Below are 27,446 nucleotides of genomic sequence, written 5' to 3'. Positions count from 1 at the left end.
GTGGCTGGAGGAGGACTGGACGCTGGACGTTCCAGGAGTGAACGCTGGAATTCCAGGTGGGAGCCTGTTTCTGGCCGCAGCCCGGGTCATGCCAGAGGCTAGAGGTAGAAGCGTGGGAGCCAGACACAGCTCAAGGGTGGACTGGATGCTCTCGAGATAAGGCCAGCTAAGAGCTGTGAGCTCACTGAAGTTCGAAAACCGGCTCCCAGCCCCCACCCCTCCCTCCCCTCAATCTAGTAAAATTGATGCTCATCTCTGTAGTTTTGGAACATGATGGTAAGAATGGTGGTGCCTCGGGTTCTTGTGCTGGTCCTATCTCAGGCTTGTTTGCTTGCTTCCTTCTTAAACTACAGACAGACAGGGCTTTGCATAGAGAAGTGGGCTGGTGGATCACTGTTCTGCAAAGATCCCATTGTGCGACTGGAGCAGGTTACCTTCTCTGAGCCTCAGTGTTCTCATCTGTAAAATAGGCATATCGTTCCTTCTTTTCCTAATAACCAAACAAGTGTTCTTGTACTTTACCTTAAATAAATGTAATTTAAAGATGCCAAGCCTTTCTGACATCACTTTTGTGCATAAATAAAAGTGAAAAAAGAGAAAGGCATTGGCAATAACTTCATCACAACTGCCACGGTGATTGTAGGACCATCCTGATTTCAGAGTTAGTAAAATGTGAAAAATACAACACCTGTGTACCTACCATCTTGCTTAAGAGACAGAACAATTCCCAGCAGCACTAACAGCCTTGTGTCCACCTCCTTGACCTAGCCTTTCCACCCTAGAGAAAACTGTCCTCAATTTTGTGTTTACTCTTCCCTCATTTTTAGCTACCGTTGTTTTAAACATGTACCCTATGCAATCTGTTGTTTGAGCTTGTTTCAGAATGGTTCCATGAGTGGAACTGTATCCCATTCTTTTGATGTTTTTAAAAATCATGAGAAGTTGGTCTATGCTAATGTGTGTAGCTCATTTATTTTTCACTATTGAATATTCCAATCTCATCATATCCTGCTGTATGAATTCTGCGGATGGAAATTTGGGCTGTTTCCCGTGTTTTGCTGTTAAGTTATTTTTGCTCTAAACATTCTCAGAGTTGTTTCTTAGAACATGTGTGTTTCTCCAGGGTATATACCTGGGCAGGGAACGGCTAAGTCTAGATGAGAGTGCTTGCTGTTCTGATTGCTAGCTAATACTGCCGCCCTTATTTCTGTCCACTGAATAGCCCGAGGGGACATGAGTCCTGTTCTGGCTCTGTTTACAGACCTTCAGGGGGACTAAGCGTTTATAAAAAGAATAGGGGGGGATTCCCTGGTGGCGCAGTGGTTGAGAGTCCACCTGCGGATGCAGGGAACATGAGTTCGTGCCCCGGTCCTGGAAGATCCCACATGCCGCGGAGCGGCTGGGCCCGTGAGCCATGGCCGCTGGGCCTGCTCGTCCGGAGCCTGTGCTCCGCGACGGGAGAGGCCACAACAGTGAGTGGCCCGCGTACCGCAAAAAACAAAACAAAACAAAAACAAAACAGAAAGAATTGGGGGATAGTGAGGGAGAGCTTCCCAGACCATACTCTGACTTTGAGCCATGGCCCTGAGGGGCAAAGCCAGAAAGGAGTGGAAGCCAGGTGGAAGCCAACTGCTGTTGGCACTGAGCATGCGTGTGAGGTGGGGCTGCCCTTGCCTGGACACTGAGTTTCAAGACTGTGGCACAGCTGACATCACAGAATCCACTGTGAGGCTACGGCTGTGCTTCGGGACCTAGAAATTCAGACAAAACACTGCGTGCATTCTCAGACTGTATGTTTTTTTTATTTAAATTGCAGTAAGGAAGCTGAAATGGGCTCTCCAGGGGTATTTCCCAGAGCCCTGGTCCCCTTTGCAGCTCCCAGCTCTAGGTCCTATTGATGGGCTTCAACGGTCACTGGCTCCATGGTCTCAGATGTGACACCAGTGATTTCCAGCCCCTGGCCACTCTCTGCTGTCTCTGTGATGGCCTCCATTCGGGTCCCTTCCACTGGCTTCGCCAGGATGCTCCCATGTTTATTTCGTGATGAGGCCACTGTCTTTTTTGTAAGTCTGGCTCTCATATTCCTGAAGCAAGAGCTGATCCTGCTGAGTATGTTGGTGGTGGGACCCGAACGCGCTGGAGATAAGCTCCTGCCCGATCTGTGCGAGGTCTTGGACTCGCTGGTGATGGGAGCACGGCTGATGCCTTTGGGAGCAGTGCCCTGCTCGCTGCCCCGCGGGCTGCCGTGGCCTTTGGCCTTTTGGTCATCTCTAGTGGCTCTGCGGCCGCCTGAGCCTGGGCCAGCTGCTTTGGGGACTGTCTTGCTCCCCGCTGCCTTGTGGTGGCTTTCCACGGAACTGCAGAGCGAGGGGCTCGTAAGAGCTCTGTCCTCTCCCCAGTGCTCCCTCCTCTCTCTTCTTCCCTTGTGGGCCTGGGACACTCTCTGTGAGCTGCCATCCTGTTCGCTCACTTTGCCTTCCTGTGGCAAGCTTGAGACGAGGGTCCCGTCATCGTCCTTGTCGGCTCTTCCTTTGACAGTCTTGCTGGTAGGTTCTGCTCCGACCACAGTCATGCCGGCCCCTGGCGAGAGGCTGGTGGACGTGCTGGAAGCATACTGTGGATTGTTCTCAGCACCTGCCAAGGCCGTTTTCCCGCTCCTCAGGGATGTTCTGGCGGTGTCCCCAGTGGCTATGTTGGTTTTGCTTCCTCCAGGCCCGTCGCTGGCTGTGGCTGCTATGGCCGTTCTCTGCTCTTCGGCGGCAGGAGACTTGATCACTGCCGAGCTCAAAGCACCCGCTGCGGTGCCTCCTGCCACCCCTGCTGTCTCCACCTTTGTCGTTGCCCACGATGCGGACGCTTTGTCAAGCCCTGTAGTAGGTTTTGCTTTCGCAGTGGCCACATCGGGCATGGTATCGGGCTTGTGGGAGTCCAGTTGGATCCCTTCGCCCCCCGCAAAAGCTGCAGACGTGGCCCCGGCCACCTCAGGGCACGTGTGGAGGCTGCTGACGCTCACCTGGTCCTGACGCCCCTTTCCTTGGAAATCCTCCACGGCCGGGCTCCTCCCGTCCTCCTCCTCCTCGAACACAGGCACGCAGGTCATGTCCCAGACGGGAACGGCATAGGTGTTGCTTTCACTGTCCACTGGTGGTCGCAGGAGGTCAATCAGCTGTTCCCACTCGGCGAAGAGGTCTTCCCGCGCGTCCAGAGGGGGACACAGCTGCAGGTAGAAGCAGCGGCCAGTGGCAAGCTTCACGCGCAGCTGTTGTTTCTCACGATTGTGAGTGGAGATCCTCACGAACTCCAAGGGAAGGAGCCTGGTGAGCTCTAAGGTCTTTGCAGCCTTGTGGCTCTTGCCCTTGGTGGCCGGGCTGCGCTCGGCGTGCTTTTCACAGCCGGTGGCCCGTCGGGCCAGCAGCATGATGTCTGGGAGCGGGAGGACGGGGCTGGTGGATGTGATGCCCATGGTCACCATGCCGCCCCAGTTGTGCACGTCAATCGCTTCTCCCCTCTTCGTGACCTGGATGAAGTCGCTCTCGAATATTGCTGCGTACTTGAATATGTGGTATTCGCCCTTGTGCAGTTGTTGCTGCAGCTTCCCCGTGGTGGTGTTGAACAGGTCCACCCAGGTGCTGCTCCGGGCCGTGTGATACGGGAGCAGAGAGTCCCCACTCATGGCTGTCTTTGATCACGACAGGCAGCGCGGTTAAGGCGGGTCCCTGGCTCTTCCCTCCCTCGGCCTCACTGGCAGAAGAGCGAGCTGCGATGCTCCTGCGTCACACAGGCGGCCGTACGGCAGGTCTTCCAAGCCCGCCCCACAGGCCCCCACGTTTGCCTCAGGGTCTCCCAGAGGCAGGGGTGTGGGTAGGGGCACAGATGATCACAGTGGGGACGCTGTAGGGCGCCTGGAGCCCAGGCTGACTCTCTTCAAGTGTGTCGAGATGTACGGTAGGCTCCCCCTCCGCCTCACCTCACTTCTGCTTCTGGGTTTTTATCTCCCCAAGAGGCTGTGGTGAACTTCCGTCCTAGCGAGAGAAGTAACCACTTTGTCAGCCTAACCCCCTGGCACAGCCTATTTATCCTCTGATGCCCTTTGTGACCTATCAGTGTCACAAAGCCCTTTGTGACCTATCACTGTCACAAAGCCCTTTGCCTCATCCCCCAGCTGCCCCCTCAGGGCAGGGCCCCCATCCTCTCTCAAACACCCCATTGCCCCCGCGGAGGACAGGCCCATCCTGCCAGGGACTCAGGTGCGTTACCAAAATAAAAAATGTCTTCAAGTGGGAAAGTTTTGTGTGGGTCCTTTTTCTTTTCCTCCCCCAAATTCAGCTACTGGATGAAATCTATAGGAATGTAAGATGATGGGATCAATTTGAACCATTTAAGCTCATGGTTTAATTGTATCGAATAAGGCAGAGTTGGCAGTGGCGGTCCTTAGTCTGTCCTTTCATAAAATCTCAGTAAACGTGGACGATGGTGAGTGCCAATTCCCCTGTGAAGCCTTCCCTAACCCAGAACTCCTTCCCATGCCCCAGACGCCCTCCTCTGAATAGATCCAGTCCCCAAACACACGCCTCTCATTGTCTTTGTCACTCAGAGTTGTGATCATTACTCGTGCTGTCCTGTCTCCTCCACCATCTGTGTACCTCTGTGCGGGACCGGGGTGGCACACTGTCTGAAAGTTGTTGCACCGAGGTAGCTCCCTCTCTGCACCATCACCTGCCACCTTGAGCAAGTCCTTTAAATGCTCTGAACTTCCATTTGCTTATCTGCAAAATGGAAAGACGTGAGAATCGGAAGGGGGCACACACATTCAAGAACTTTATAAACAGCTAAAGGCTGTGCACGTGTTTTTTTTTTCCTGTAAATTTATTTTATTATTTATTTTTGGCTTCTCTTGTTGGGGAGCACGGGCTCTAGGCGTGCGGGCCTCGGTAGTTGTGGCGCACGGGCTTAGTTGCTCCGTGGCATGTGGGATCTTCGTGGACCAGGGCTCGAACCCGGGTCCCCCGTGTCGGCAGGCGGATTCTTAACCACTGCGCCACCAGCGAAGTCCCTATGCACGTGTTTTTAATGCATTTTCTTCCTTCAGACTAGTGTTTCCCTGCACTTGCCTGTGTGGAAATCATAAGATCAAAGGAGCGTGATGTGATCTTTTTGTAACTTCTCCTCCTTGGGTCCAAGGAAAAGCTGGTGGAGAGTAAAGCATTAATTGCGGCTCCCTGCAGCTCCTAGTCTTCTCGGAAACTCTGGGTTAATTCTGGGGTCAGGAACCTTGTTTGGCCAGGGGAAACAGTGCACATGTGTAGGTGTTGGGCTGGCTCCCTTTCTCATCAGTGCTCCCCACCAAGTGCCCACCATTCCGTCCACCAACAGAAGAGACCTCTCCCCAGCCTCCCGTGATGAGGTCTGTGGAAGTCACAAACTGTAGGTCCAATCAACAAGGATGCTCTGACCTAAGAAATACTCTCCCTCATGTGAGGTTTAAGGATTTGGTTTTGGAGCCCCAGAAGAAAAAAGTGCCTGCAGGTTTGGTGTGGAGAAACCCTTCTGAGCAGGGCATTCAAAAGTTGAATTAGTGGCTGGAGGAGGACTGGACGCTGGACGTTCCAGGAGTGAACGCTGGAATTCCAGGTGGGAGCCTGTTTCTGGCCGCAGCCCGGGTCATGCCAGAGGCTAGAGGTAGAAGCGTGGGAGCCAGACACAGCTCAAGGGTGGACTGGATGCTCTCGAGATAAGGCCAGCTAAGAGCTGTGAGCTCACTGAAGTTCGAAAACCGGCTCCCAGCCCCCACCCCTCCCTCCCCTCAATCTAGTAAAATTGATGCTCATCTCTGTAGTTTTGGAACATGATGGTAAGAATGGTGGTGCCTCGGGTTCTTGTGCTGGTCCTATCTCAGGCTTGTTTGCTTGCTTCCTTCTTAAACTACAGACAGACAGGGCTTTGCATAGAGAAGTGGGCTGGTGGATCACTGTTCTGCAAAGATCCCATTGTGCGACTGGAGCAGGTTACCTTCTCTGAGCCTCAGTGTCCTCATCTGTAAAATAGGCATATCTTTCCTTCTTTTCCTAATAACCAAACAAGTGTTCTTGTACTTTACCTTAAATAAATGTAATTTAAAGATGCCAAGCCTTTCTGACATCACTTTTGTGCATAAATAAAAGTGAAAAAAGAGAAAGGCATTGGCAATAACTTCATCACAACTGCCACGGTGATTGTAGGACCATCCTGATTTCAGAGTTAGTAAAATGTGAAAAATACAACACCTGTGTACCTACCATCTTGCTTAAGAGACAGAACAATTCCCAGCAGCACTAACAGCCTTGTGTCCACCTCCTTGACCTAGCCTTTCCACCCTAGAGAAAACTGTCCTCAATTTTGTGTTTACTCTTCTCTCATTTTTAGCTACCGTTGTTTTAAACATGTACCCTATGCAATCTGTTGTTTGAGCTTGTTTCAGAATGGTTCCATGAGTGGAACTGTATCCCATTCTTTTGATGTTTTTAAAAATCATGAGAAGTTGGTCTATGCTAATGTGTGTAGCTCATTTATTTTTCACTATTGAATATTCCAATCTCATCATATCCTGCTGTATGAATTCTGCGGATGGAAATTTGGGCTGTTTCCCGTGTTTTGCTGTTAAGTTATTTTTGCTCTAAACATTCTCAGAGTTGTTTCTTAGAACATGTGTGTTTCTCCAGGGTATATACCTGGGCAGGGAACGGCTAAGTCTAGATGAGAGTGCTTGCTGTTCTGATTGCTAGCTAATACTGCCGCCCTTATTTCTGTCCACTGAATAGCCCGAGGGGACATGAGTCCTGTTCTGGCTCTGTATACAGACCTTCAGGGGGACTAAGCGTTTATAAAAAGAATAGGGGGGGATTCCCTGGTGGCGCAGTGGTTGAGAGTCCACCTGCGGATGCAGGGAACATGAGTTCGTGCCCCGGTCCTGGAAGATCCCACGTGCCGCGGAGCGGCTGGGCCCGTGAGCCATGGCCGCTGGGCCTGCTCGTCCGGAGCCTGTGCTCCGCGACGGGAGAGGCCACAACAGTGAGTGGCCCGCGTACCACAAAAAACAAAACAAAACAAAAACAAAACAGAAAGAATAGGGGGATAGTGAAGGAGAGCTTCCCAGACCATAGTCTGACTTTGAGCCATGGCCCTGAGGGGCAAAGCCAGAAAGGAGTGGAAGCCAGATGGGAGCCAACTGCTGTTGGCACTGAGCATGCGTGTGAGGTGGGGCTGCCCTTGCCTGGACACTGGGTCTCAGACTGTGGCACAGCTGACATCACAGAATCCACTGTGAGGCTACGGCTGTGCTTCGGGACCTAGAAATTCAGACAAAACACTGCGTGCATTCTCAGACTGTATGTTTTTTTATTTAAATTGCAGTAAGGAAGCTGAAATGGGCTCTCCAGGGGTATTTCCCAGAGCCCTGGTCCCCTTTGCAGCTCCCAGCTCTAGGTCCTATTGATGGGCTTCAACGGTCACTGGCTCCATGGTCTCAGATGTGACACCAGTGATTTCCAGCCCCTGGCCACTCTCTGCTGTCTCTGTGATGGCCTCCATTCGGGTCCCTTCCACTGGCTTCGCCAGGATGCTCCCATGTTTATTTCGTGATGAGGCCACTGTCTTTTTTGTAAGTCTGGCTCTCATATTCCTGAAGCAAGAGCTGATCCTGCTGAGTATGTTGGTGGTGGGACCCGAACGCGCTGGAGATAAGCTCCTGCCCGATCTGTGCGAGGTCTTGGACTCGCTGGTGATGGGAGCACGGCTGATGCCTTTGGGAGCAGTGCCCTGCTCGCTGCCCCGCGGGCTGCCGTGGCCTTTGGCCTTTTGGTCATCTCTAGTGGCTCTGCGGCCGCCTGAGCCTGGGCCAGCTGCTTTGGGGACTGTCTTGCTCCCCGCTGCCTTGTGGTGGCTTTCCACGGAACTGCAGAGCGAGGGGCTCGTAAGAGCTCTGTCCTCTCCCCAGTGCTCCCTCCTCTCTCTTCTTCCCTTGTGGGCCTGGGACACTCTCTGTGAGCTGCCATCCTGTTCGCTCACTTTGCCTTCCTGTGGCAAGCTTGAGACGAGGGTCCCGTCATCGTCCTTGTCGGCTCTTCCTTTGACAGTCTTGCTGGTAGGTTCTGCTCCGACCACAGTCATGCCGGCCCCTGGCGAGAGGCTGGTGGACGTGCTGGAAGCATACTGTGGATTGTTCTCAGCACCTGCCAAGGCCGTTTTCCCGCTCCTCAGGGATGTTCTGGCGGTGTCCCCAGTGGCTATGTTGGTTTTGCTTCCTCCAGGCCCGTCGCTGGCTGTGGCTGCTATGGCCGTGCTCTGCTCTTCAGCGGCAGGAGACTTGATCACTGCCGAGCTCAAAGCACCCGCTGCGGTGCCTCCTGCCACCCCTGCTGTCTCCACCTTTGTCGTTGCCCGCGATGCGGACGCTTTGTCAAGCCCTGTAGTAGGTTTTGCTTTCGCAGTGGCCACATCGGGCATGGTATCGGGCTTGTGGGAGTCCAGTTGGATCCCTTCGCCCCCCGCAAAAGCTGCAGACGTGGCCCCGGCCACCTCAGGGCACGTGTGGAGGCTGCTGACGCTCACCTGGTCCTGACGCCCCTTTCCTTGGAAATCCTCCACGGCCGGGCTCCTCCCGTCCTCCTCCTCCTCGAACACAGGCACGCAGGTCATGTCCCAGACGGGAACGGCATAGGTGTTGCTTTCACTGTCCACTGGTGGTCGCAGGAGGTCAATCAGCTGTTCCCACTCGGCGAAGAGGTCTTCCCGCGCGTCCAGAGGGGGACACAGCTGCAGGTAGAAGCAGCGGCCAGTGGCAAGCTTCACGCGCAGCTGTTGTTTCTCACGATTGTGAGTGGAGATCCTCACGAACTCCAAGGGAAGGAGCCTGGTGAGCTCTAAGGTCTTTGCAGCCTTGTGGCTCTTGCCCTTGGTGGCCGGGCTGCGCTCGGCGTGCTTTTCACAGCCGGTGGCCCGTCGGGCCAGCAGCATGATGTCTGGGAGTGGGAGGACGGGGCTGGTGGATGTGATGCCCATGGTCACCATGCCGCCCCAGTTGTGCACGTCAATCGCTTCTCCCCTCTTTGTGACCTGGATGAAGTCGCTCTCGAATATTGCTGCGTACTTGAATATGTGGTATTCGCCCTTGTGCAGTTGCTGCTGCAGCTTCCCCGTGGTGGTGTTGAACAGGTCCACCCAGGTGCTGCTCCGGGCCGTGTGATACGGGAGCAGAGAGTCCCCACTCATGGCTGTCTTTGATCACGACAGGCAGCGCGGTTAAGGCGGGTCCCTGGCTCTTCCCTCCCTCGGCCTCACTGGCAGAAGAGCGAGCTGCGATGCTCCTGCGTCACACAGGCGGCCGTACGGCAGGTCTTCCAAGCCCGCCCCACAGGCCCCCACGTTTGCCTCAGGGTCTCCCAGAGGCAGGGGTGTGGGTAGGGGCACAGATGATCACAGTGGGGACGCTGTAGGGCGCCTGGAGCCCAGGCTGACTCTCTTCAAGTGTGTCGAGAGGTACGGTAGGCTCCCCCTCCGCCTCACCTCACTTCTGCTTCTGGGTTTTTATCTCCCCAAGAGGCTGTGGTGAACTTCCGTCCTAGCGAGAGAAGTAACCACTTTGTCAGCCTAACCTACCCTGGCACAGCCTATTTATCCTCTGATGCCCTTTGTGACCTATCAGTGTCACAAAGCCCTTTGTGACCTATCACGGTCACAAAGCCCTTTGCCTCATCCCCCAGCTGCCCCCTCAGGGCAGGGCCCCCATCCTCTCTCAAACACCCCATTGCCCCCGCGGAGGACAGGCCCATCCTGCCAGGGACTCAGGTGCGTTACCAAAATAAAAAATGTCTTCAAGTGGGAAAGTTTTGTGTGGGTCCTTTTTCTTTTCCTCCCCCAAATTCAGCTACTGGATGAAATCTATAGGAATGTAAGATGATGGGATCAATTTGAACCATTTAAGCTCATGGTTTAATTGTATCGAATAAGGCAGAGTTGGCAGTGGCGGTCCTTAGTCTGTCCTTTCATAAAATCTCAGTAAACGTGGACGATGGTGAGTGCCAATTCCCCTGTGAAGCCTTCCCTAACCCAGAACTCCTTCCCATGCCCCAGACCCCCTCCTCTGAATAGACCCAGTCCCCAAACACACGCCTCTCATTGTATTTGTCACTCAGAGTTGTGATCATTACTCGTGCTGTCCTGTCTCCTCCACCATCTGTGTACCTCTGTGCGGGACCGGGGTGGCACACTGTCTGAAAGTTGTTGCACCGAGGTAGCTCCCTCTCTGCACCATCACCTGCCACCTTGAGCAAGTCCTTTAAATGCTCTGAACTTCCGTTTGCTTATCTGCAAAATGGAAAGACGTGAGAATCGGAAGGGGGCACACACATTCAAGAACTTTATAAACAGCTAAGGGCTGTGCACGTGTTGTTTTTTTTTTTCCCTGTAAATTTATTTTATTATTTATTTTTGGCTTCTCTTGTTGGGGAGCACGGGCTGTAGGCGTGCGGACCTCGGTAGTTGTGGCGCACGGGCTTAGTTGCTCCGTGGCATGTGGGATCTTCCTGGACCAGGGCTCGAACCCGGGTCCCCCGTGTCGGCAGGCGGATTCTTAACCACTGCGCCACCAGCGAAGTCCCTATGCACGTGTTTTTAATGCATTTTCTTCCTTCAGACTAGTGTTTCCCTGCACTTGCCTGTGTGGAAATCATAAGATCAAAGGAGTGTGATGTGATCTTTTTGTAACTTCTCCTCCTTGGGTCCAAGGAAAAGCTGGTGGAGAGTAAAGCATTAATTGCGGCTCCCTGCAGCTCCTAGTCTTCTCGGAAACTCTGGGTTAATTCTGGGGTCAGGAACCTTGTTTGGCCAGGGGAAACAGTGCACATGTGTAGGTGTTGGGCTGGCTCCCTTTCTCATCAGTGCTCCCCACCAAGTGCCCACCATTGCGTCCACCAACAGAAGAGACCTCTCCCCAGCCTCCCGTGATGAGGTCTGTGGAAGTCACAAACGGTAGGTCCAATCAACAAGGATGCTCTGACCTAAGAAATACTCTCCCTCATGTGAGGTTTAAGGATTTGGTTTTGGAGCCCCAGAAGAAAAAAGTGCCTGCAGGTTTGGTGTGGAGAAACCCTTCTGAGCAGGGCATTCAAAAGTTGAATTAGTGGCTGGAGGAGGACTGGACGCTGGACGTTCCAGGAGTGAACGCTGGAATTCCAGGTGGGAGCCTGTTTCTGGCCGCAGCCCGGGTCATGCCAGAGGCTAGAGGTAGAAGCGTGGGAGCCAGACACAGCTCAAGGGTGGACTGGATGCTCTCGAGATAAGGCCAGCTAAGAGCTGTGAGCTCACTGAAGTTCGAAAACCGGCTCCCAGCCCCCACCCCTCCCTCCCCTCAATCTAGTAAAATTGATGCTCATCTCTGTAGTTTTGGAACATGATGGTAAGAATGGTGGTGCCTCGGGTTCTTGTGCTGGTCCTATCTCAGGCTTGTTTGCTTGCTTCCTTCTTAAACTACAGACAGACAGGGCTTTGCATAGAGAAGTGGGCTGGTGGATCACTGTTCTGCAAAGATCCCATTGTGCGACTGGAGCAGGTTACCTTCTCTGAGCCTCAGTGTCCTCATCTGTAAAATAGGCATATCTTTCCTTCTTTTCCTAATAACCAAACAAGTGTTCTTGTACTTTACCTTAAATAAATGTAATTTAAAGATGCCAAGCCTTTCTGACATCACTTTTGTGCATAAATAAAAGTGAAAAAAGAGAAAGGCATTGGCAATAACTTCATCACAACTGCCACGGTGATTGTAGGACCATCCTGATTTCAGAGTTAGTAAAATGTGAAAAATACAACACCTGTGTACCTACCATCTTGCTTAAGAGACAGAACAATTCCCAGCAGCACTAACAGCCTTGTGTCCACCTCCTTGACCTAGCCTTTCCACCCTAGAGAAAACTGTCCTCAATTTTGTGTTTACTCTTCTCTCATTTTTAGCTACCATTGTTTTAAACATGTACCCTATGCAATCTGTTGTTTGAGCTTGTTTCAGAATGGTTCCATGAGTGGAACTGTATCCCATTCTTTTGATGTTTTTAAAAATCATGAGAAGTTGGTCTATGCTAATGTGTGTAGCTCATTTATTTTTCACTATTGAATATTCCAATCTCATCATATCCTGCTGTATGAATTCTGCGGATGGAAATTTGGGCTGTTTCCCGTGTTTTGCTGTTAAGTTATTTTTGCTCTAAACATTCTCAGAGTTGTTTCTTAGAACATGTGTGTTTCTCCAGGGTATATACCTGGGCAGGGAACGGCTAAGTCTAGATGAGAGTGCTTGCTGTTCTGATTGCTAGCTAATACTGCCGCCCTTATTTCTGTCCACTGAATAGCCCGAGGGGACATGAGTCCTGTTCTGGCTCTGTATACAGACCTTCAGGGGGATTAAGCGTTTATAAAAAGAATAGGGGGGGATTCCCTGGTGGCGCAGTGGTTGAGAGTCCACCTGCGGATGCAGGGAACATGAGTTCGTGCCCCGGTCCTGGAAGATCCCACATGCCGCGGAGCGGCTGGGCCCGTGAGCCATGGCCGCTGGGCCTGCTCGTCCGGAGCCTGTGCTCCGCGACGGGAGAGGCCACAACAGTGAGTGGCCCGCGTACCGCAAAAAACAAAACAAAACAAAAACAAAACAGAAAGAATTGGGGGATAGTGAGGGAGAGCTTCCCAGACCATACTCTGACTTTGAGCCATGGCCCTGAGGGGCAAAGCCAGAAAGGAGTGGAAGCCAGGTGGAAGCCAACTGCTGTTGGCACTGAGCATGCGTGTGAGGTGGGGCTGCCCTTGCCTGGACACTGAGTTTCAAGACTGTGGCACAGCTGACATCACAGAATCCACTGTGAGGCTACGGCTGTGCTTCGGGACCTAGAAATTCAGACAAAACACTGCGTGCATTCTCAGACTGTATGTTTTTTTTATTTAAATTGCAGTAAGGAAGCTGAAATGGGCTCTCCAGGGGTATTTCCCAGAGCCCTGGTCCCCTTTGCAGCTCCCAGCTCTAGGTCCTATTGATGGGCTTCAACGGTCACTGGCTCCATGGTCTCAGATGTGACACCAGTGATTTCCAGCCCCTGGCCACTCTCTGCTGTCTCTGTGATGGCCTCCATTCGGGTCCCTTCCACTGGCTTCGCCAGGATGCTCCCATGTTTATTTCGTGATGAGGCCACTGTCTTTTTTGTAAGTCTGGCTCTCATATTCCTGAAGCAAGAGCTGATCCTGCTGAGTATGTTGGTGGTGGGACCCGAACGCGCTGGAGATAAGCTCCTGCCCGATCTGTGCGAGGTCTTGGACTCGCTGGTGATGGGAGCACGGCTGATGCCTTTGGGAGCAGTGCCCTGCTCGCTGCCCCGCGGGCTGCCGTGGCCTTTGGCCTTTTGGTCATCTCTAGTGGCTCTGCGGCCGCCTGAGCCTGGGCCAGCTGCTTTGGGGACTGTCTTGCTCCCCGCTGCCTTGTGGTGGCTTTCCACGGAACTGCAGAGCGAGGGGCTCGTAAGAGCTCTGTCCTCTCCCCAGTGCTCCCTCCTCTCTCTTCTTCCCTTGTGGGCCTGGGACACTCTCTGTGAGCTTCCATCCTGTTCGCTCACTTTGCCTTCCTGTGGCAAGCTTGAGACGAGGGTCCCGTCATCGTCCTTGTCGGCTCTTCCTTTGACAGTCTTGCTGGTAGGTTCTGCTCCGACCACAGTCATGCCGGCCCCTGGGGAGAGGCTGGTGGACGTGCTGGAAGCATACTGTGGATTGTTCTCAGCACCTGCCAAGGCCGTTTTCCCGCTCCTCAGGGATGTTCTGGCGGTGTCCCCAGTGGCTATGTTGGTTTTGCTTCCTCCAGGCCCGTCGCTGTCTGTGGCTGCTATGGCCGTGCTCTGCTCTTCAGCGGCAGGAGACTTGATCACTGCCGAGCTCAAAGCACCCGCTGCGGTGCCTCCTGCCACCCCTGCTGTCTCCACCTTTGTCGTTGCCCGCGATGCGGACGCTTTGTCAAGCCCTGTAGTAGGTTTTGCTTTCGCAGTGGCCACATCGGGCATGGTATCGGGTTTGTGGGAGTCCAGTTGGATCCCTTCGCCCCCCGCAAAAGCTGCAGACGTGGCCCCGGCCACCTCAGGGCACGTGTGGAGGCTGCTGACGCTCACCTGGTCCTGACGCCCCTTTCCTTGGAAATCCTCCACGGCCGGGCTCCTCCCGTCCTCCTCCTCCTCGAACACAGGCACGCAGGTCATGTCCCAGACGGGAACGGCATAGGTGTTGCTTTCACTGTCCACTGGTGGTCGCAGGAGGTCAATCAGCTGTTCCCACTCGGCGAAGAGGTCTTCCCGCGCGTCCAGAGGGGGACACAGCTGCAGGTAGAAGCAGCGGCCAGTGGCAAGCTTCACGCGCAGCTGTTGTTTCTCACGATTGTGAGTGGAGATCCTCACGAACTCCAAGGGAAGGAGCCTGGTGAGCTCTAAGGTCTTTGCAGCCTTGTGGCTCTTGCCCTTGGTGGCCGGGCTGCGCTCGGCGTGCTTTTCACAGCCGGTGGCCCGTCGGGCCAGCAGCATGATGTCTGGGAGTGGGAGGACGGGGCTGGTGGATGTGATGCCCATGGTCACCATGCCGCCCCAGTTGTGCACGTCAATCGCTTCTCCCCTCTTTGTGACCTGGATGAAGTCGCTCTCGAATATTGCTGCGTACTTGAATATGTGGTATTCGCCCTTGTGCAGTTGCTGCTGCAGCTTCCCCGTGGTGGTGTTGAACAGGTCCACCCAGGTGCTGCTCCGGGCCGTGTGATACGGGAGCAGAGAGTCCCCACTCATGGCTGTCTTTGATCACGACAGGCAGCGCGGTTAAGGCGGGTCCCTGGCTCTTCCCTCCCTCGGCCTCACTGGCAGAAGAGCGAGCTGCGATGCTCCTGCGTCACACAGGCGGCCGTACGGCAGGTCTTCCAAGCCCGCCCCACAGGCCCCCACGTTTGCCTCAGGGTCTCCCAGAGGCAGGGGTGTGGGTAGGGGCACAGATGATCACAGTGGGGACGCTGTAGGGCGCCTGGAGCCCAGGCTGACTCTCTTCAAGTGTGTCGAGAGGTACGGTAGGCTCCCCCTCCGCCTCACCTCACTTCTGCTTCTGGGTTTTTATCTCCCCAAGAGGCTGTGGTGAACTTCCGTCCTAGCGAGAGAAGTAACCACTTTGTCAGCCTAACCTACCCTGGCACAGCCTATTTATCCTCTGATGCCCTTTGTGACCTATCAGTGTCACAAAGCCCTTTGTGACCTATCACGGTCACAAAGCCCTTTGCCTCATCCCCCAGCTGCCCCCTCAGGGCAGGGCCCCCATCCTCTCTCAAACACCCCATTGCCCCCGCGGAGGACAGGCCCATCCTGCCAGGGACTCAGGTGCGTTACCAAAATAAAAAATGTCTTCAAGTGGGAAAGTTTTGTGTGGGTCCTTTTTCTTTTCCTCCCCCAAATTCAGCTACTGGATGAAATCTATAGGAATGTAAGATGATGGGATCAATTTGAACCATTTAAGCTCATGGTTTAATTGTATCGAATAAGGCAGAGTTGGCAGTGGCGGTCCTTAGTCTGTCCTTTCATAAAATCTCAGTAAACGTGGACGATGGTGAGTGCCAATTCCCCTGTGAAGCCTTCCCTAACCCAGAACTCCTTCCCATGCCCCAGACCCCCTCCTCTGAATAGACCCAGTCCCCAAACACACGCCTCTCATTGTATTTGTCACTCAGAGTTGTGATCATTACTCGTGCTGTCCTGTCTCCTCCACCATCTGTGTACCTCTGTGCGGGACCGGGGTGGCACACTGTCTGAAAGTTGTTGCACCGAGGTAGCTCCCTCTCTGCACCATCACCTGCCACCTTGAGCAAGTCCTTTAAATGCTCTGAACTTCCGTTTGCTTATCTGCAAAATGGAAAGACGTGAGAATCGGAAGGGGGCACACACATTCAAGAACTTTATAAACAGCTAAGGGCTGTGCACGTGTTGTTTTTTTTTTTCCCTGTAAATTTATTTTATTATTTATTTTTGGCTTCTCTTGTTGGGGAGCACGGGCTGTAGGCGTGCGGACCTCGGTAGTTGTGGCGCACGGGCTTAGTTGCTCCGTGGCGTGTGGGATCTTCCTGGACCAGGGCTCGAACCCGGGTCCCCCGTGTCGGCAGGCGGATTCTTAACCACTGCGCCACCAGCGAAGTCCCTATGCACGTGTTTTTAATGCATTTTCTTCCTTCAGACTAGTGTTTCCCTGCACTTGCCTGTGTGGAAATCATAAGATCAAAGGAGTGTGATGTGATCTTTTTGTAACTTCTCCTCCTTGGGTCCAAGGAAAAGCTGGTGGAGAGTAAAGCATTAATTGCGGCTCCCTGCAGCTCCTAGTCTTCTCGGAAACTCTGGGTTAATTCTGGGGTCAGGAACCTTGTTTGGCCAGGGGAAACAGTGCACATGTGTAGGTGTTGGGCTGGCTCCCTTTCTCATCAGTGCTCCCCACCAAGTGCCCACCATTCCGTCCACCAACAGAAGAGACCTCTCCCCAGCCTCCCGTGATGAGGTCTGTGGAAGTCACAAACGGTAGGTCCAATCAACAAGGATGCTCTGACCTAAGAAATACTCTCCCTCATGTGAGGTTTAAGGATTTGGTTTTGGAGCCCCAGAAGAAAAAAGTGCCTGCAGGTTTGGTGTGGAGAAACCCTTCTGAGCAGGGCATTCAAAAGTTGAATTAGTGGCTGGAGGAGGACTGGACGCTGGACGTTCCAGGAGTGAACGCTGGAATTCCAGGTGGGAGCCTGTTTCTGGCCGCAGCCCGGGTCATGCCAGAGGCTAGAGGTAGAAGCGTGGGAGCCAGACACAGCTCAAGGGTGGACTGGATGCTCTCGAGATAAGGCCAGCTAAGAGCTGTGAGCTCACTGAAGTTCGAAAACCGGCTCCCAGCCCCCACCCCTCCCTCCCCTCAATCTAGTAAAATTGATGCTCATCTCTGTAGTTTTGGAACATGATGGTAAGAATGGTGGTGCCTCGGGTTCTTGTGCTGGTCCTATCTCAGGCTTGTTTGCTTGCTTCCTTCTTAAACTACAGACAGACAGGGCTTTGCATAGAGAAGTGGGCTGGTGGATCACTGTTCTGCAAAGATCCCATTGTGCGACTGGAGCAGGTTACCTTCTCTGAGCCTCAGTGTTCTCATCTGTAAAATAGGCATATCGTTCCTTCTTTTCCTAATAACCAAACAAGTGTTCTTGTACTTTACCTTAAATAAATGTAATTTAAAGATGCCAAGCCTTTCTGACATCACTTTTGTGCATAAATAAAAGTGAAAAAAGAGAAAGGCATTGGCAATAACTTCATCACAACTGCCACGGTGATTGTAGGACCATCCTGATTTCAGAGTTAGTAAAATGTGAAAAATACAACACCTGTGTACCTACCATCTTGCTTAAGAGACAGAACAATTCCCAGCAGCACTAACAGCCTTGTGTCCACCTCCTTGACCTAGCCTTTCCACCCTAGAGAAAACTGTCCTCAATTTTGTGTTTACTCTTCCCTCATTTTTAGCTACCGTTGTTTTAAACATGTACCCTATGCAATCTGTTGTTTGAGCTTGTTTCAGAATGGTTCCATGAGTGGAACTGTATCCCATTCTTTTGATGTTTTTAAAAATCATGAGAAGTTGGTCTATGCTAATGTGTGTAGCTCATTTATTTTTCACTATTGAATATTCCAATCTCATCATATCCTGCTGTATGAATTCTGCGGATGGAAATTTGGGCTGTTTCCCGTGTTTTGCTGTTAAGTTATTTTTGCTCTAAACATTCTCAGAGTTGTTTCTTAGAACATGTGTGTTTCTCCAGGGTATATACCTGGGCAGGGAACGGCTAAGTCTAGATGAGAGTGCTTGCTGTTCTGATTGCTAGCTAATACTGCCGCCCTTATTTCTGTCCACTGAATAGCCCGAGGGGACATGAGTCCTGTTCTGGCTCTGTTTACAGACCTTCAGGGGGACTAAGCGTTTATAAAAAGAATAGGGGGGGATTCCCTGGTGGCGCAGTGGTTGAGAGTCCACCTGCGGATGCAGGGAACATGAGTTCGTGCCCCGGTCCTGGAAGATCCCACGTGCCGCGGAGCGGCTGGGCCCGTGAGCCATGGCCGCTGGGCCTGCTCGTCCGGAGCCTGTGCTCCGCGACGGGAGAGGCCACAACAGTGAGTGGCCCGCGTACCGCAAAAAACAAAACAAAACAAAAACAAAACAGAAAGAATAGGGGGATAGTGAAGGAGAGCTTCCCAGACCATAGTCTGACTTTGAGCCATGGCCCTGAGGGGCAAAGCCAGAAAGGAGTGGAAGCCAGATGGGAGCCAACTGCTGTTGGCACTGAGCATGCGTGTGAGGTGGGGCTGCCCTTGCCTGGACACTGGGTCTCAGACTGTGGCACAGCTGACATCACAGAATCCACTGTGAGGCTACGGCTGTGCTTCGGGACCTAGAAATTCAGACAAAACACTGCGTGCATTCTCAGACTGTATGTTTTTTTATTTAAATTGCAGTAAGGAAGCTGAAATGGGCTCTCCAGGGGTATTTCCCAGAGCCCTGGTCCCCTTTGCAGCTCCCAGCTCTAGGTCCTATTGATGGGCTTCAGCGGTCACTGGCTCCATGGTCTCAGATGTGACACCAGTGATTTCCAGCCCCTGGCCACTCTCTGCTGTCTCTGTGATGGCCTCCATTCGGGTCCCTTCCACTGGCTTCGCCAGGATGCTCCCATGTTTATTTCGTGATGAGGCCACTGTCTTTTTTGTAAGTCTGGCTCTCATATTCCTGAAGCAAGAGCTGATCCTGCTGAGTATGTTGGTGGTGGGACCCGAACGCGCTGGAGATAAGCTCCTGCCCGATCTGTGCGAGGTCTTGGACTCGCTGGTGATGGGAGCACGGCTGATGCCTTTGGGAGCAGTGCCCTGCTCGCTGCCCCGCGGGCTGCCGTGGCCTTTGGCCTTTTGGTCATCTCTAGTGGCTCTGCGGCCGCCTGAGCCTGGGCCAGCTGCTTTGGGGACTGTCTTGCTCCCCGCTGCCTTGTGGTGGCTTTCCACGGAACTGCAGAGCGAGGGGCTCGTAAGAGCTCTGTCCTCTCCCCAGTGCTCCCTCCTCTCTCTTCTTCCCTTGTGGGCCTGGGACACTCTCTGTGAGCTGCCATCCTGTTCGCTCACTTTGCCTTCCTGTGGCAAGCTTGAGACGAGGGTCCCGTCATCGTCCTTGTCGGCTCTTCCTTTGACAGTCTTGCTGGTAGGTTCTGCTCCGACCACAGTCATGCCGGCCCCTGGCGAGAGGCTGGTGGACGTGCTGGAAGCATACTGTGGATTGTTCTCAGCACCTGCCAAGGCCGTTTTCCCGCTCCTCCGGGATGTTCTGGCGGTGTCCCCAGTGGCTATGTTGGTTTTGCTTCCTCCAGGCCCGTCGCTGGCTGTGGCTGCTATGGCCGTGCTCTGCTCTTCAGCGGCAGGAGACTTGATCACTGCCGAGCTCAAAGCACCCGCTGCGGTGCCTCCTGCCACCCCTGCTGTCTCCACCTTTGTCGTTGCCCGCGATGCGGACGCTTTGTCAAGCCCTGTAGTAGGTTTTGCTTTCGCACTGGCCACATCGGTCGTGGTATCGGGCTTGTGGGAGTCCAGTTGGATCCCTTCGCCCCCCGCAAAAGCTGCAGACATGGCCCCGGCCACCTCAGGGCACGTGTGGAGGCTGCTGACGCTCACCTGGTCCTGACGCCCCTTTCCTTGGAAATCCTCCACGGCCGGGCTCCTCCCGTCCTCCTCCTCCTCAAACACAGGCACGCAGGTCATGTCCCAGATGGGAACGGCATAGGTGTTGCTTTCACTGTCCACTGGTGGTCGCAGGAGGTCAATCAGCTGTTCCCACTCGGCGAAGAGGTCTTCCCGCGCGTCCAGAGGGGGACACAGCTGCAGGTAGAAGCAGCAGCCAGTGGCAAGCTTCACGCGCAGCTGTTGTTTCTCACGATTGTGAGTGGAGATCCTCACGAACTCCAAGGGAAGGAGCCTGGTGAGCTCTAAGGTCTTTGCAGCCTTGTGGCTCTTGCCCTTGGTGGCCGGGCTGCGCTCGGCGTGCTTTTCACAGCCGGTGGCCCGTCGGGCCAGCAGCATGATGTCTGGGAGTGGGAGGACGGGGCTGGTGGATGTGATGCCCATGGTCACCATGCCGCCCCAGTTGTGCACGTCAATCGCTTCTCCCCTCTTTGTGACCTGGATGAAGTCGCTCTCGAATATTGCTGCGTACTTGAATATGTGGTATTCGCCCTTGTGCAGTTGCTGCTGCAGCTTCCCCGTGGTGGTGTTGAACAGGTCCACCCAGGTGCTGCTCCGGGCCGTGTGATACGGGAGCAGAGAGTCCCCACTCATGGCTGTCTTTGATCACGACAGGCAGCGCGGTTAAGGCGGGTCCCTGGCTCTTCCCTCCCTCGGCCTCACTGGCAGAAGAGCGAGCTGCGATGCTCCTGCGTCACACAGGCGGCCGTACGGCAGGTCTTCCAAGCCCGCCCCACAGGCCCCCACGTTTGCCTCAGGGTCTCCCAGAGGCAGGGGTGTGGGTAGGGGCACAGATGATCACAGTGGGGACGCTGTAGGGCGCCTGGAGCCCAGGCTGACTCTCTTCAAGTGTGTCGAGAGGTACGGTAGGCTCCCCCTCCGCCTCACCTCACTTCTGCTTCTGGGTTTTTATCTCCCCAAGAGGCTGTGGTGAACTTCCGTCCTAGCGAGAGAAGTAACCACTTTGTCAGCCTAACCTACCCTGGCACAGCCTATTTATCCTCTGATGCCCTTTGTGACCTATCAGTGTCACAAAGCCCTTTGTGACCTATCACGGTCACAAAGCCCTTTGCCTCATCCCCCAGCTGCCCCCTCAGGGCAGGGCCCCCATCCTCTCTCAAACACCCCATTGCCCCCGCGGAGGACAGGCCCATCCTGCCAGGGACTCAGGTGCGTTACCAAAATAAAAAATGTCTTCAAGTGGGAAAGTTTTGTGTGGGTCCTTTTTCTTTTCCTCCCCCAAATTCAGCTACTGGATGAAATCTATAGGAATGTAAGATGATGGGATCAATTTGAACCATTTAAGCTCATGGTTTAATTGTATCGAATAAGGCAGAGTTGGCAGTGGCGGTCCTTAGTCTGTCCTTTCATAAAATCTCAGTAAACGTGGACGATGGTGAGTGCCAATTCCCCTGTGAAGCCTTCCCTAACCCAGAACTCCTTCCCATGCCCCAGACCCCCTCCTCTGAATAGACCCAGTCCCCAAACACACGCCTCTCATTGTATTTGTCACTCAGAGTTGTGATCATTACTCGTGCTGTCCTGTCTCCTCCACCATCTGTGTACCTCTGTGCGGGACCGGGGTGGCACACTGTCTGAAAGTTGTTGCACCGAGGTAGCTCCCTCTCTGCACCATCACCTGCCACCTTGAGCAAGTCCTTTAAATGCTCTGAACTTCCGTTTGCTTATCTGCAAAATGGAAAGACGTGAGAATCGGAAGGGGGCACACACATTCAAGAACTTTATAAACAGCTAAGGGCTGTGCACGTGTTGTTATTTTTTTTCCCTGTAAATTTATTTTATTATTTATTTTTGGCTTCTCTTGTTGGGGAGCACGGGCTCTAGGCGTGCGGACCTCGGTAGTTGTGGCGCACGGGCTTAGTTGCTCCGTGGCATGTGGGATCTTCGTGGACCAGGGCTCGAACCCGGGTCCCCCGTGTCGGCAGGCGGATTCTTAACCACTGCGCCACCAGCGAAGTCCCTATGCACGTGTTTTTAATGCATTTTCTTCCTTCAGACTAGTGTTTCCCTGCACTTGCCTGTGTGGAAATCATAAGATCAAAGGAGCGTGATGTGATCTTTTTGTAACTTCTCCTCCTTGGGTCCAAGGAAAAGCTGGTGGAGAGTAAAGCATTAATTGTGGCTCCCTGCAGCTCCTAGTCTTCTCGGAAACTCTGGGTTAATTCTGGGGTCAGGAACCTTGTTTGGCCAGGGGAAACAGTGCACATGTGTAGGTGTTGGGCTGGCTCCCTTTCTCATCAGTGCTCCCCACCAAGTGCCCACCATTCCGTCCACCAACAGAAGAGACCTCTCCCCAGCCTCCCGTGATGAGGTCTGTGGAAGTCACAAACTGTAGGTCCAATCAACAAGGATGCTCTGACCTAAGAAATACTCTCCCTCATGTGAGGTTTAAGGATTTGGTTTTGGAGCCCCAGAAGAAAAAAGTGCCTGCAGGTTTGGTGTGGAGAAACCCTTCTGAGCAGGGCATTCAAAAGTTGAATTAGTGGCTGGAGGAGGACTGGACGCTGGACGTTCCAGGAGTGAACGCTGGAATTCCAGGTGGGAGCCTGTTTCTGGCCGCAGCCCGGGTCATGCCAGAGGCTAGAGGTAGAAGCGTGGGAGCCAGACACAGCTCAAGGGTGGACTGGATGCTCTCGAGATAAGGCCAGCTAAGAGCTGTGAGCTCACTGAAGTTCGAAAACCGGCTCCCAGCCCCCACCCCTCCCTCCCCTCAATCTAGTAAAATTGATGCTCATCTCTGTAGTTTTGGAACATGATGGTAAGAATGGTGGTGCCTCGGGTTCTTGTGCTGGTCCTATCTCAGGCTTGTTTGCTTGCTTCCTTCTTAAACTACAGACAGACAGGGCTTTGCATAGAGAAGTGGGCTGGTGGATCACTGTTCTGCAAAGATCCCATTGTGCGACTGGAGCAGGTTACCTTCTCTGAGCCTCAGTGTTCTCATCTGTAAAATAGGCATATCGTTCCTTCTTTTCCTAATAACCAAACAAGTGTTCTTGTACTTTACCTTAAATAAATGTAATTTAAAGATGCCAAGCCTTTCTGACATCACTTTTGTGCATAAATACAAGTGATTAAAAGAGAAAGGCATTGGCAATAACTTCATCACAACTGCCACGGTGATTGTAGGACCATCCTGATTTCAGAGTTAGTAAAATGTGAAAAATACAACACCTGTGTACCTACCATCTTGCTTAAGAGACAGAACAATTCCCAGCAGCACTAACAGCCTTGTGTCCACCTCCTTGACCTAGCCTTTCCACCCTAGAGAAAACTGTCCTCAATTTTGTGTTTACTCTTCCCTCATTTTTAGCTACCGTTGTTTTAAACATGTACCCTATGCAATCCGTTGTTTGAGCTTGTTTCAGAATGGTTCCATGAGTGGAACTTTATCCCATTCTTTTGATGTTTTTAAAAATCATGAGAAGTTGATCTATGCTAATATGTGTAGCTCATTTATTTTTCACTATTGAATAATCCAGTCTCATCCTATCCTGCTGTATGAATTCTGCGGATGGAAATTTGGGCTGTTTCCCGTGTTTTGCTGTTAAGTTATTTTTGCTCTAAACATTCTCAGAGTTGTTTCTTAGAACATGTGTGTTTCTCCAGGGTATATACCTGGGCAGGGAACGGCTAAGTCTAGATGAGAGTGCTTGCTGTTCTGATTGCTAGCTAATACTGCCGCCCTTATTTCTGTCCACTGAATAGCCCGAGGGGACATGAGTCCTGTTCTGGCTCTGTTTACAGACCTTCAGGGGGACTAAGCGTTTATAAAAAGAATAGGGGGGGATTCCCTGGTGGCGCAGTGGTTGAGAGTCCACCTGCGGATGCAGGGAACATGAGTTCGTGCCCCGGTCCTGGAAGATCCCACATGACGCGTAGCGGCTGGGCCCGTGAGCCATGACCGCTGGGCCTGCTCGTCCGGAGCCTGTGCTCCGCGACGGGAGAGGCCACAACAGTGAGTGGCCCGCGTACCGCAAAAAACAAACAAACAAACAAAAAAACAGAAAGAATAGGGGGATAGTGAAGGAGAGCTTCCCAGACCATAGTCTGACTTTGAGCCATGGCCCTGAGGGGCAAAGCCAGAAAGGAGTGGAAGCCAGATGGAAGCCAAGTGCTGTTGGTGCTGAGCATGCGTGTGAGGTGGGGCTGCCCTTGCCTGGACACTGGGTCTCAGACTGTGGCACAGCTGACATCACAGAATCCACTGTGAGGCTACGGCTGTGCTCCGGGACGTAGAAATTCAGACAAAACACTGCGTGCATTCTCAGACTGCATGTTTTTTTATTTAAATTGCAGTAAGGAAGCTGAAATGGGCTCTCCAGGGGTATTTCCCAGAGCCCTGGTCCCCTTTGCAGCTCCCAGCTCTAGGTCCTATTGATGGGCTTCAACGGTCACTGGCTCCATGGTCTCAGATGTGACACCAGTGATTTCCAGCCCCTGGCCACTCTCTGCTGTCTCTGTGATGGCCTCCATTCGGGTCCCTTCCACTGGCTTCGCCAGGATGCTCCCATGTTTATTTCGTGATGAGGCCACTGTCTTTTTTGTAAGTCTGGCTCTCATATTCCTGAAGCAAGAGCTGATCCTGCTGAGTATGTTGGTGGTGGGACCCGAACGCGCTGGAGATAAGCTCCTGCCCGATCTGTGCGAGGTCTTGGACTCGCTGGTGATGGGAGCACGGCTGATGCCTTTGGGAGCAGTGCCCTGCTCGCTGCCGCCCGGGCTGCCGTGGCCTTTGGCCTTTTGGTCATCTCTAGTGGCTCTGCGGCCGCCTGAGCCTGGGCCAGCTGCTTTGGGGATTGTCTTGCTCCCCGCTGCCTTGTGGTGGCTTTCCACGGAACTGCAGAGCGAGGGGCTCGTAAGAGCTCTGTCCTCTCCCCAGTGCTCCCTCCTCTCCCTTCTTCCCTTGTGGGCCTGGGACACTCTCTGTGAGCTGCCATCCTGTTCGCTCACTTTGCCTTCCTGTGGCAAGCTTGAGACGAGGGTCCCGTCATCGTCCTTGTCGGCTCTTCCTTTGACAGTCTTGCTGGTAGGTTCTGCTCCGACCACAGTCATGCCGGCCCCTGGCGAGAGGCTGGTGGACGTGCTGGAAGCATACTGTGGATTGTTCTCAGCACCTGCCAAGGCCGTTTTCCCGCTCCTCAGGGATGTTCTGGCGGTGTCCCCAGTGGCTATGTTGGTTTTGCTTCCTCCAGGCCCGTCGCTGGCTGTGGCTGCTATGGCCGTGCTCTGCTCTTCAGCGGCAGGAGACTTGATCACTGCCGAGCTCAAAGCACCCGCTGCGGTGCCTCCTGCCACCCCTGCTGTCTCCACCTTTGTCGTTGCCCGCGATGCAGACGCTTTGTCAAGCCCTGTAGTAGGTTTTGCTTTCGCAGTGGCCACATCGGGCATGGTATCGGGCTTGTGGGAGTCCAGTTGGATCCCTTCGCCCCCCGCAAAAGCTGCAGACGTGGCCCCGGCCACCTCAGGGCACGTGTGGAGGCTGCTGACGCTCACCTGGTCCTGACGCCCCTTTCCTTGGAAATCCTCCACGGCCGGGCTCCTCCCGTCCTCCTCCTCCTCGAACACAGGCACGCAGGTCATGTCCCAGACGGGAACGGCATAGGTGTTGCTTTCACTGTCCACTGGTGGTCGCAGGAGGTCAATCAGCTGTTCCCACTCGGCGAAGAGGTCTTCCCGCGTGTCCAGAGGGGGACACAGCTGCAGGTAGAAGCAGCGGCCAGTGGCAAGCTTCACGCGCAGCTGTTGTTTCTCACGATTGTGAGTGGAGATCCTCACGAGCTCCAAGGGAAGGAGCCTGGTGAGCTCTAAGGTCTTTGCAGCCTTGTGGCTCTTGCCCTTGGTGGCCGGGCTGCGCTCGGCGTGCTTTTCACAGCCGGTGGCCCGTCGGGCCAGCAGCATGATGTCTGGGAGCGGGAGGACGGGGCTGGTGGATGTGATGCCCATGGTCACCATGCCGCCCCAGTTGTGCACGTCAATCGCTTCTCCCCTCTTCGTGACCTGGATGAAGTCGCTCTCGAATATTGCTGCGTACTTGAATATGTGGTATTCGCCCTTGTGCAGTTGCTGCTGCAGCTTCCCCGTGGTGGTGTTGAACAGGTCCACCCAGGTGCTGCTCCGGGCCGTGTGATACGGGAGCAGAGAGTCCCCACTCATGGCTGTCTTTGATCACGACAGGCAGCGCGGTTAAGGCGGGTCCCTGGCTCTTCCCTCCCTCGGCCTCACTGGCAGAAGAGCGAGCTGCGATGCTCCTGCGTCACACAGGCGGCCGTACGGCAGGTCTTCCAAGCCCGCCCCACAGGCCCCCACGTTTGCCTCAGGGTCTCCCAGAGGCAGGGGTGTGGGTAGGGGCACAGATGATCACAGTGGGGACGCTGTAGGGCGCCTGGAGCCCAGGCTCTCTTCAAGTGTGTCGAGAGGTACGGTAGGCTCCCCCTCCGCCTCACCTCACTTCTGCTTCTGGGTTTTTATCTCCCCAAGAGGCTGTGGTGAACTTCCGTCCTAGCGAGAGAAGTAACCACTTTGTCAGCCTAACCCCCTGGCACAGCCTATTTATCCTCTGATGCCCTTTGTGACCTATCAGTGTCACAAAGCCCTTTGTGACCTATCAGTGTCACAAAGCCCTTTGCCTCATCCCCCAGCTGCCCCCTCAGGGCAGGGCCCCCATCCTCTCCCAAACACCCCATTGCCCCCGCGGAGGACAGGCCCATCCTGCCAGGGACTCAGGTGCGTTACCAAAATAAAAAATGTCTTCAAGTGAGAAAGTTTTGTGTGGGTCCTTTTTCTTTTCCTCCCCCAAATTCAGCTACTGGATGAAATCTATAGGAATGTAAGATGATGGGATCAATTTGAACCATTTAAGCTCATGGTTTAATTGTATCGAATAAGGCAGAGTTGGCAGTGGCGGTCCTTAGTCTGTCCTTTCATAAAATCTCAGTAAACGTGGACGATGTTGATTTTTAATAAAAACATTAAAATTTGCTTCTCCTACGCACCATGCTAGGAGTTACCACATATGGTGGTAACAATCCACTCAGTTTGGTACTGTTAACTACTGTTCCCAGCTTATAGGTGAAGAAATTGAGGTTGTATCTCCTGTTTAAATTCCCAGAGCTAATGGTAGCAGAGGCACTATTTGAATGTAGGTCTACCTGATTCTAAAGCCTTTGTTCTGAACCACTACATTACTTAGCCTCAGAAAGAAAGCTTGTCCCAGCCAAATGTTTTCAAACTGGACTGATTTAACTACCTTTAAGAAGACCTATTTGGTGCATTATGAGAAGTTGCATAATTAATTTTAATTTGTGTATATATGTTATGGAGAGAACCCAAGACAGCAATTGGGCTGATGTGGGGATTAAATTATCCAGGGGATCACTCAGATCCTTGCTTCCTTTATGCTTGTGCAAAGAGCCTGTGTGTGGAAACCTAGTTGTTCTTATGACATGTCCTCCCCCAGTGAAATGGGGGGTGAGTAGCCTGAGATGTAAGCTTTGATTCCAAGAGCCTGCCAGATGCTGTCCTGTATTAACCTCCCTACCAGGCAGAAGTGGTTTGGAAGCCTTGACACCATTAGACATCCTGCCTCATTGTCACTCTCACAGAGCTAGTCAG

The 27,446-nt window shown here is 53.3% G+C and overlaps 4 protein-coding genes across 4 annotated transcripts; all 4 read right to left on the bottom strand.

Moving 5' to 3' along the window:
• Positions 1-2,733: 2,733 nt before the first annotated feature.
• Positions 2,734-3,673, bottom strand: LOC307066231 (Golgi-associated RAB2 interactor protein 4-like; the record flags this gene model as incomplete). The annotated part of the gene is made up of 2 exons (XM_079723332.1): positions 2,734-2,751; positions 2,843-3,673. The coding sequence occupies 2 exons, from the start codon at positions 3,671-3,673 to the stop codon at positions 2,734-2,736; spliced, it is 849 nt and encodes a 282-aa protein (XP_079579458.1).
• A 3,791-nt stretch (positions 3,674-7,464) lies between these two features.
• LOC307066225 (Golgi-associated RAB2 interactor protein 4-like) lies at positions 7,465-9,246 on the bottom strand (the record flags this gene model as incomplete). The annotated part of the gene is made up of 2 exons (XM_079723321.1): positions 7,465-8,175; positions 8,470-9,246. The coding sequence occupies 2 exons, from the start codon at positions 9,244-9,246 to the stop codon at positions 7,465-7,467; spliced, it is 1,488 nt and encodes a 495-aa protein (XP_079579447.1).
• Positions 9,247-13,046: 3,800 nt separating this feature from the next.
• LOC307066214 (Golgi-associated RAB2 interactor protein 4-like) lies at positions 13,047-14,828 on the bottom strand (the record flags this gene model as incomplete). Its single annotated transcript, XM_079723310.1, has 2 exons — positions 13,047-13,757; positions 14,052-14,828. The coding sequence occupies 2 exons, from the start codon at positions 14,826-14,828 to the stop codon at positions 13,047-13,049; spliced, it is 1,488 nt and encodes a 495-aa protein (XP_079579436.1).
• Positions 14,829-24,206: 9,378 nt separating this feature from the next.
• LOC307066203 (Golgi-associated RAB2 interactor protein 4-like) lies at positions 24,207-25,988 on the bottom strand (the record flags this gene model as incomplete). Its single annotated transcript, XM_079723303.1, has 2 exons — positions 24,207-24,917; positions 25,260-25,988. The coding sequence occupies 2 exons, from the start codon at positions 25,986-25,988 to the stop codon at positions 24,207-24,209; spliced, it is 1,440 nt and encodes a 479-aa protein (XP_079579429.1).
• Between the last annotated feature and the right edge of the window lie 1,458 nt (positions 25,989-27,446).

The sequence above is a fragment of the Hyperoodon ampullatus genome (genome assembly GCF_949752795.1).
Source record: "Hyperoodon ampullatus genome assembly, chromosome: 2".
NCBI classification, from domain to species: domain Eukaryota; kingdom Metazoa; phylum Chordata; class Mammalia; order Artiodactyla; family Ziphiidae; genus Hyperoodon; species Hyperoodon ampullatus.
The sequence above is the reverse complement of the archived record's forward strand: the minus strand, read 5'-3'. Positions and strand labels throughout refer to the sequence as shown.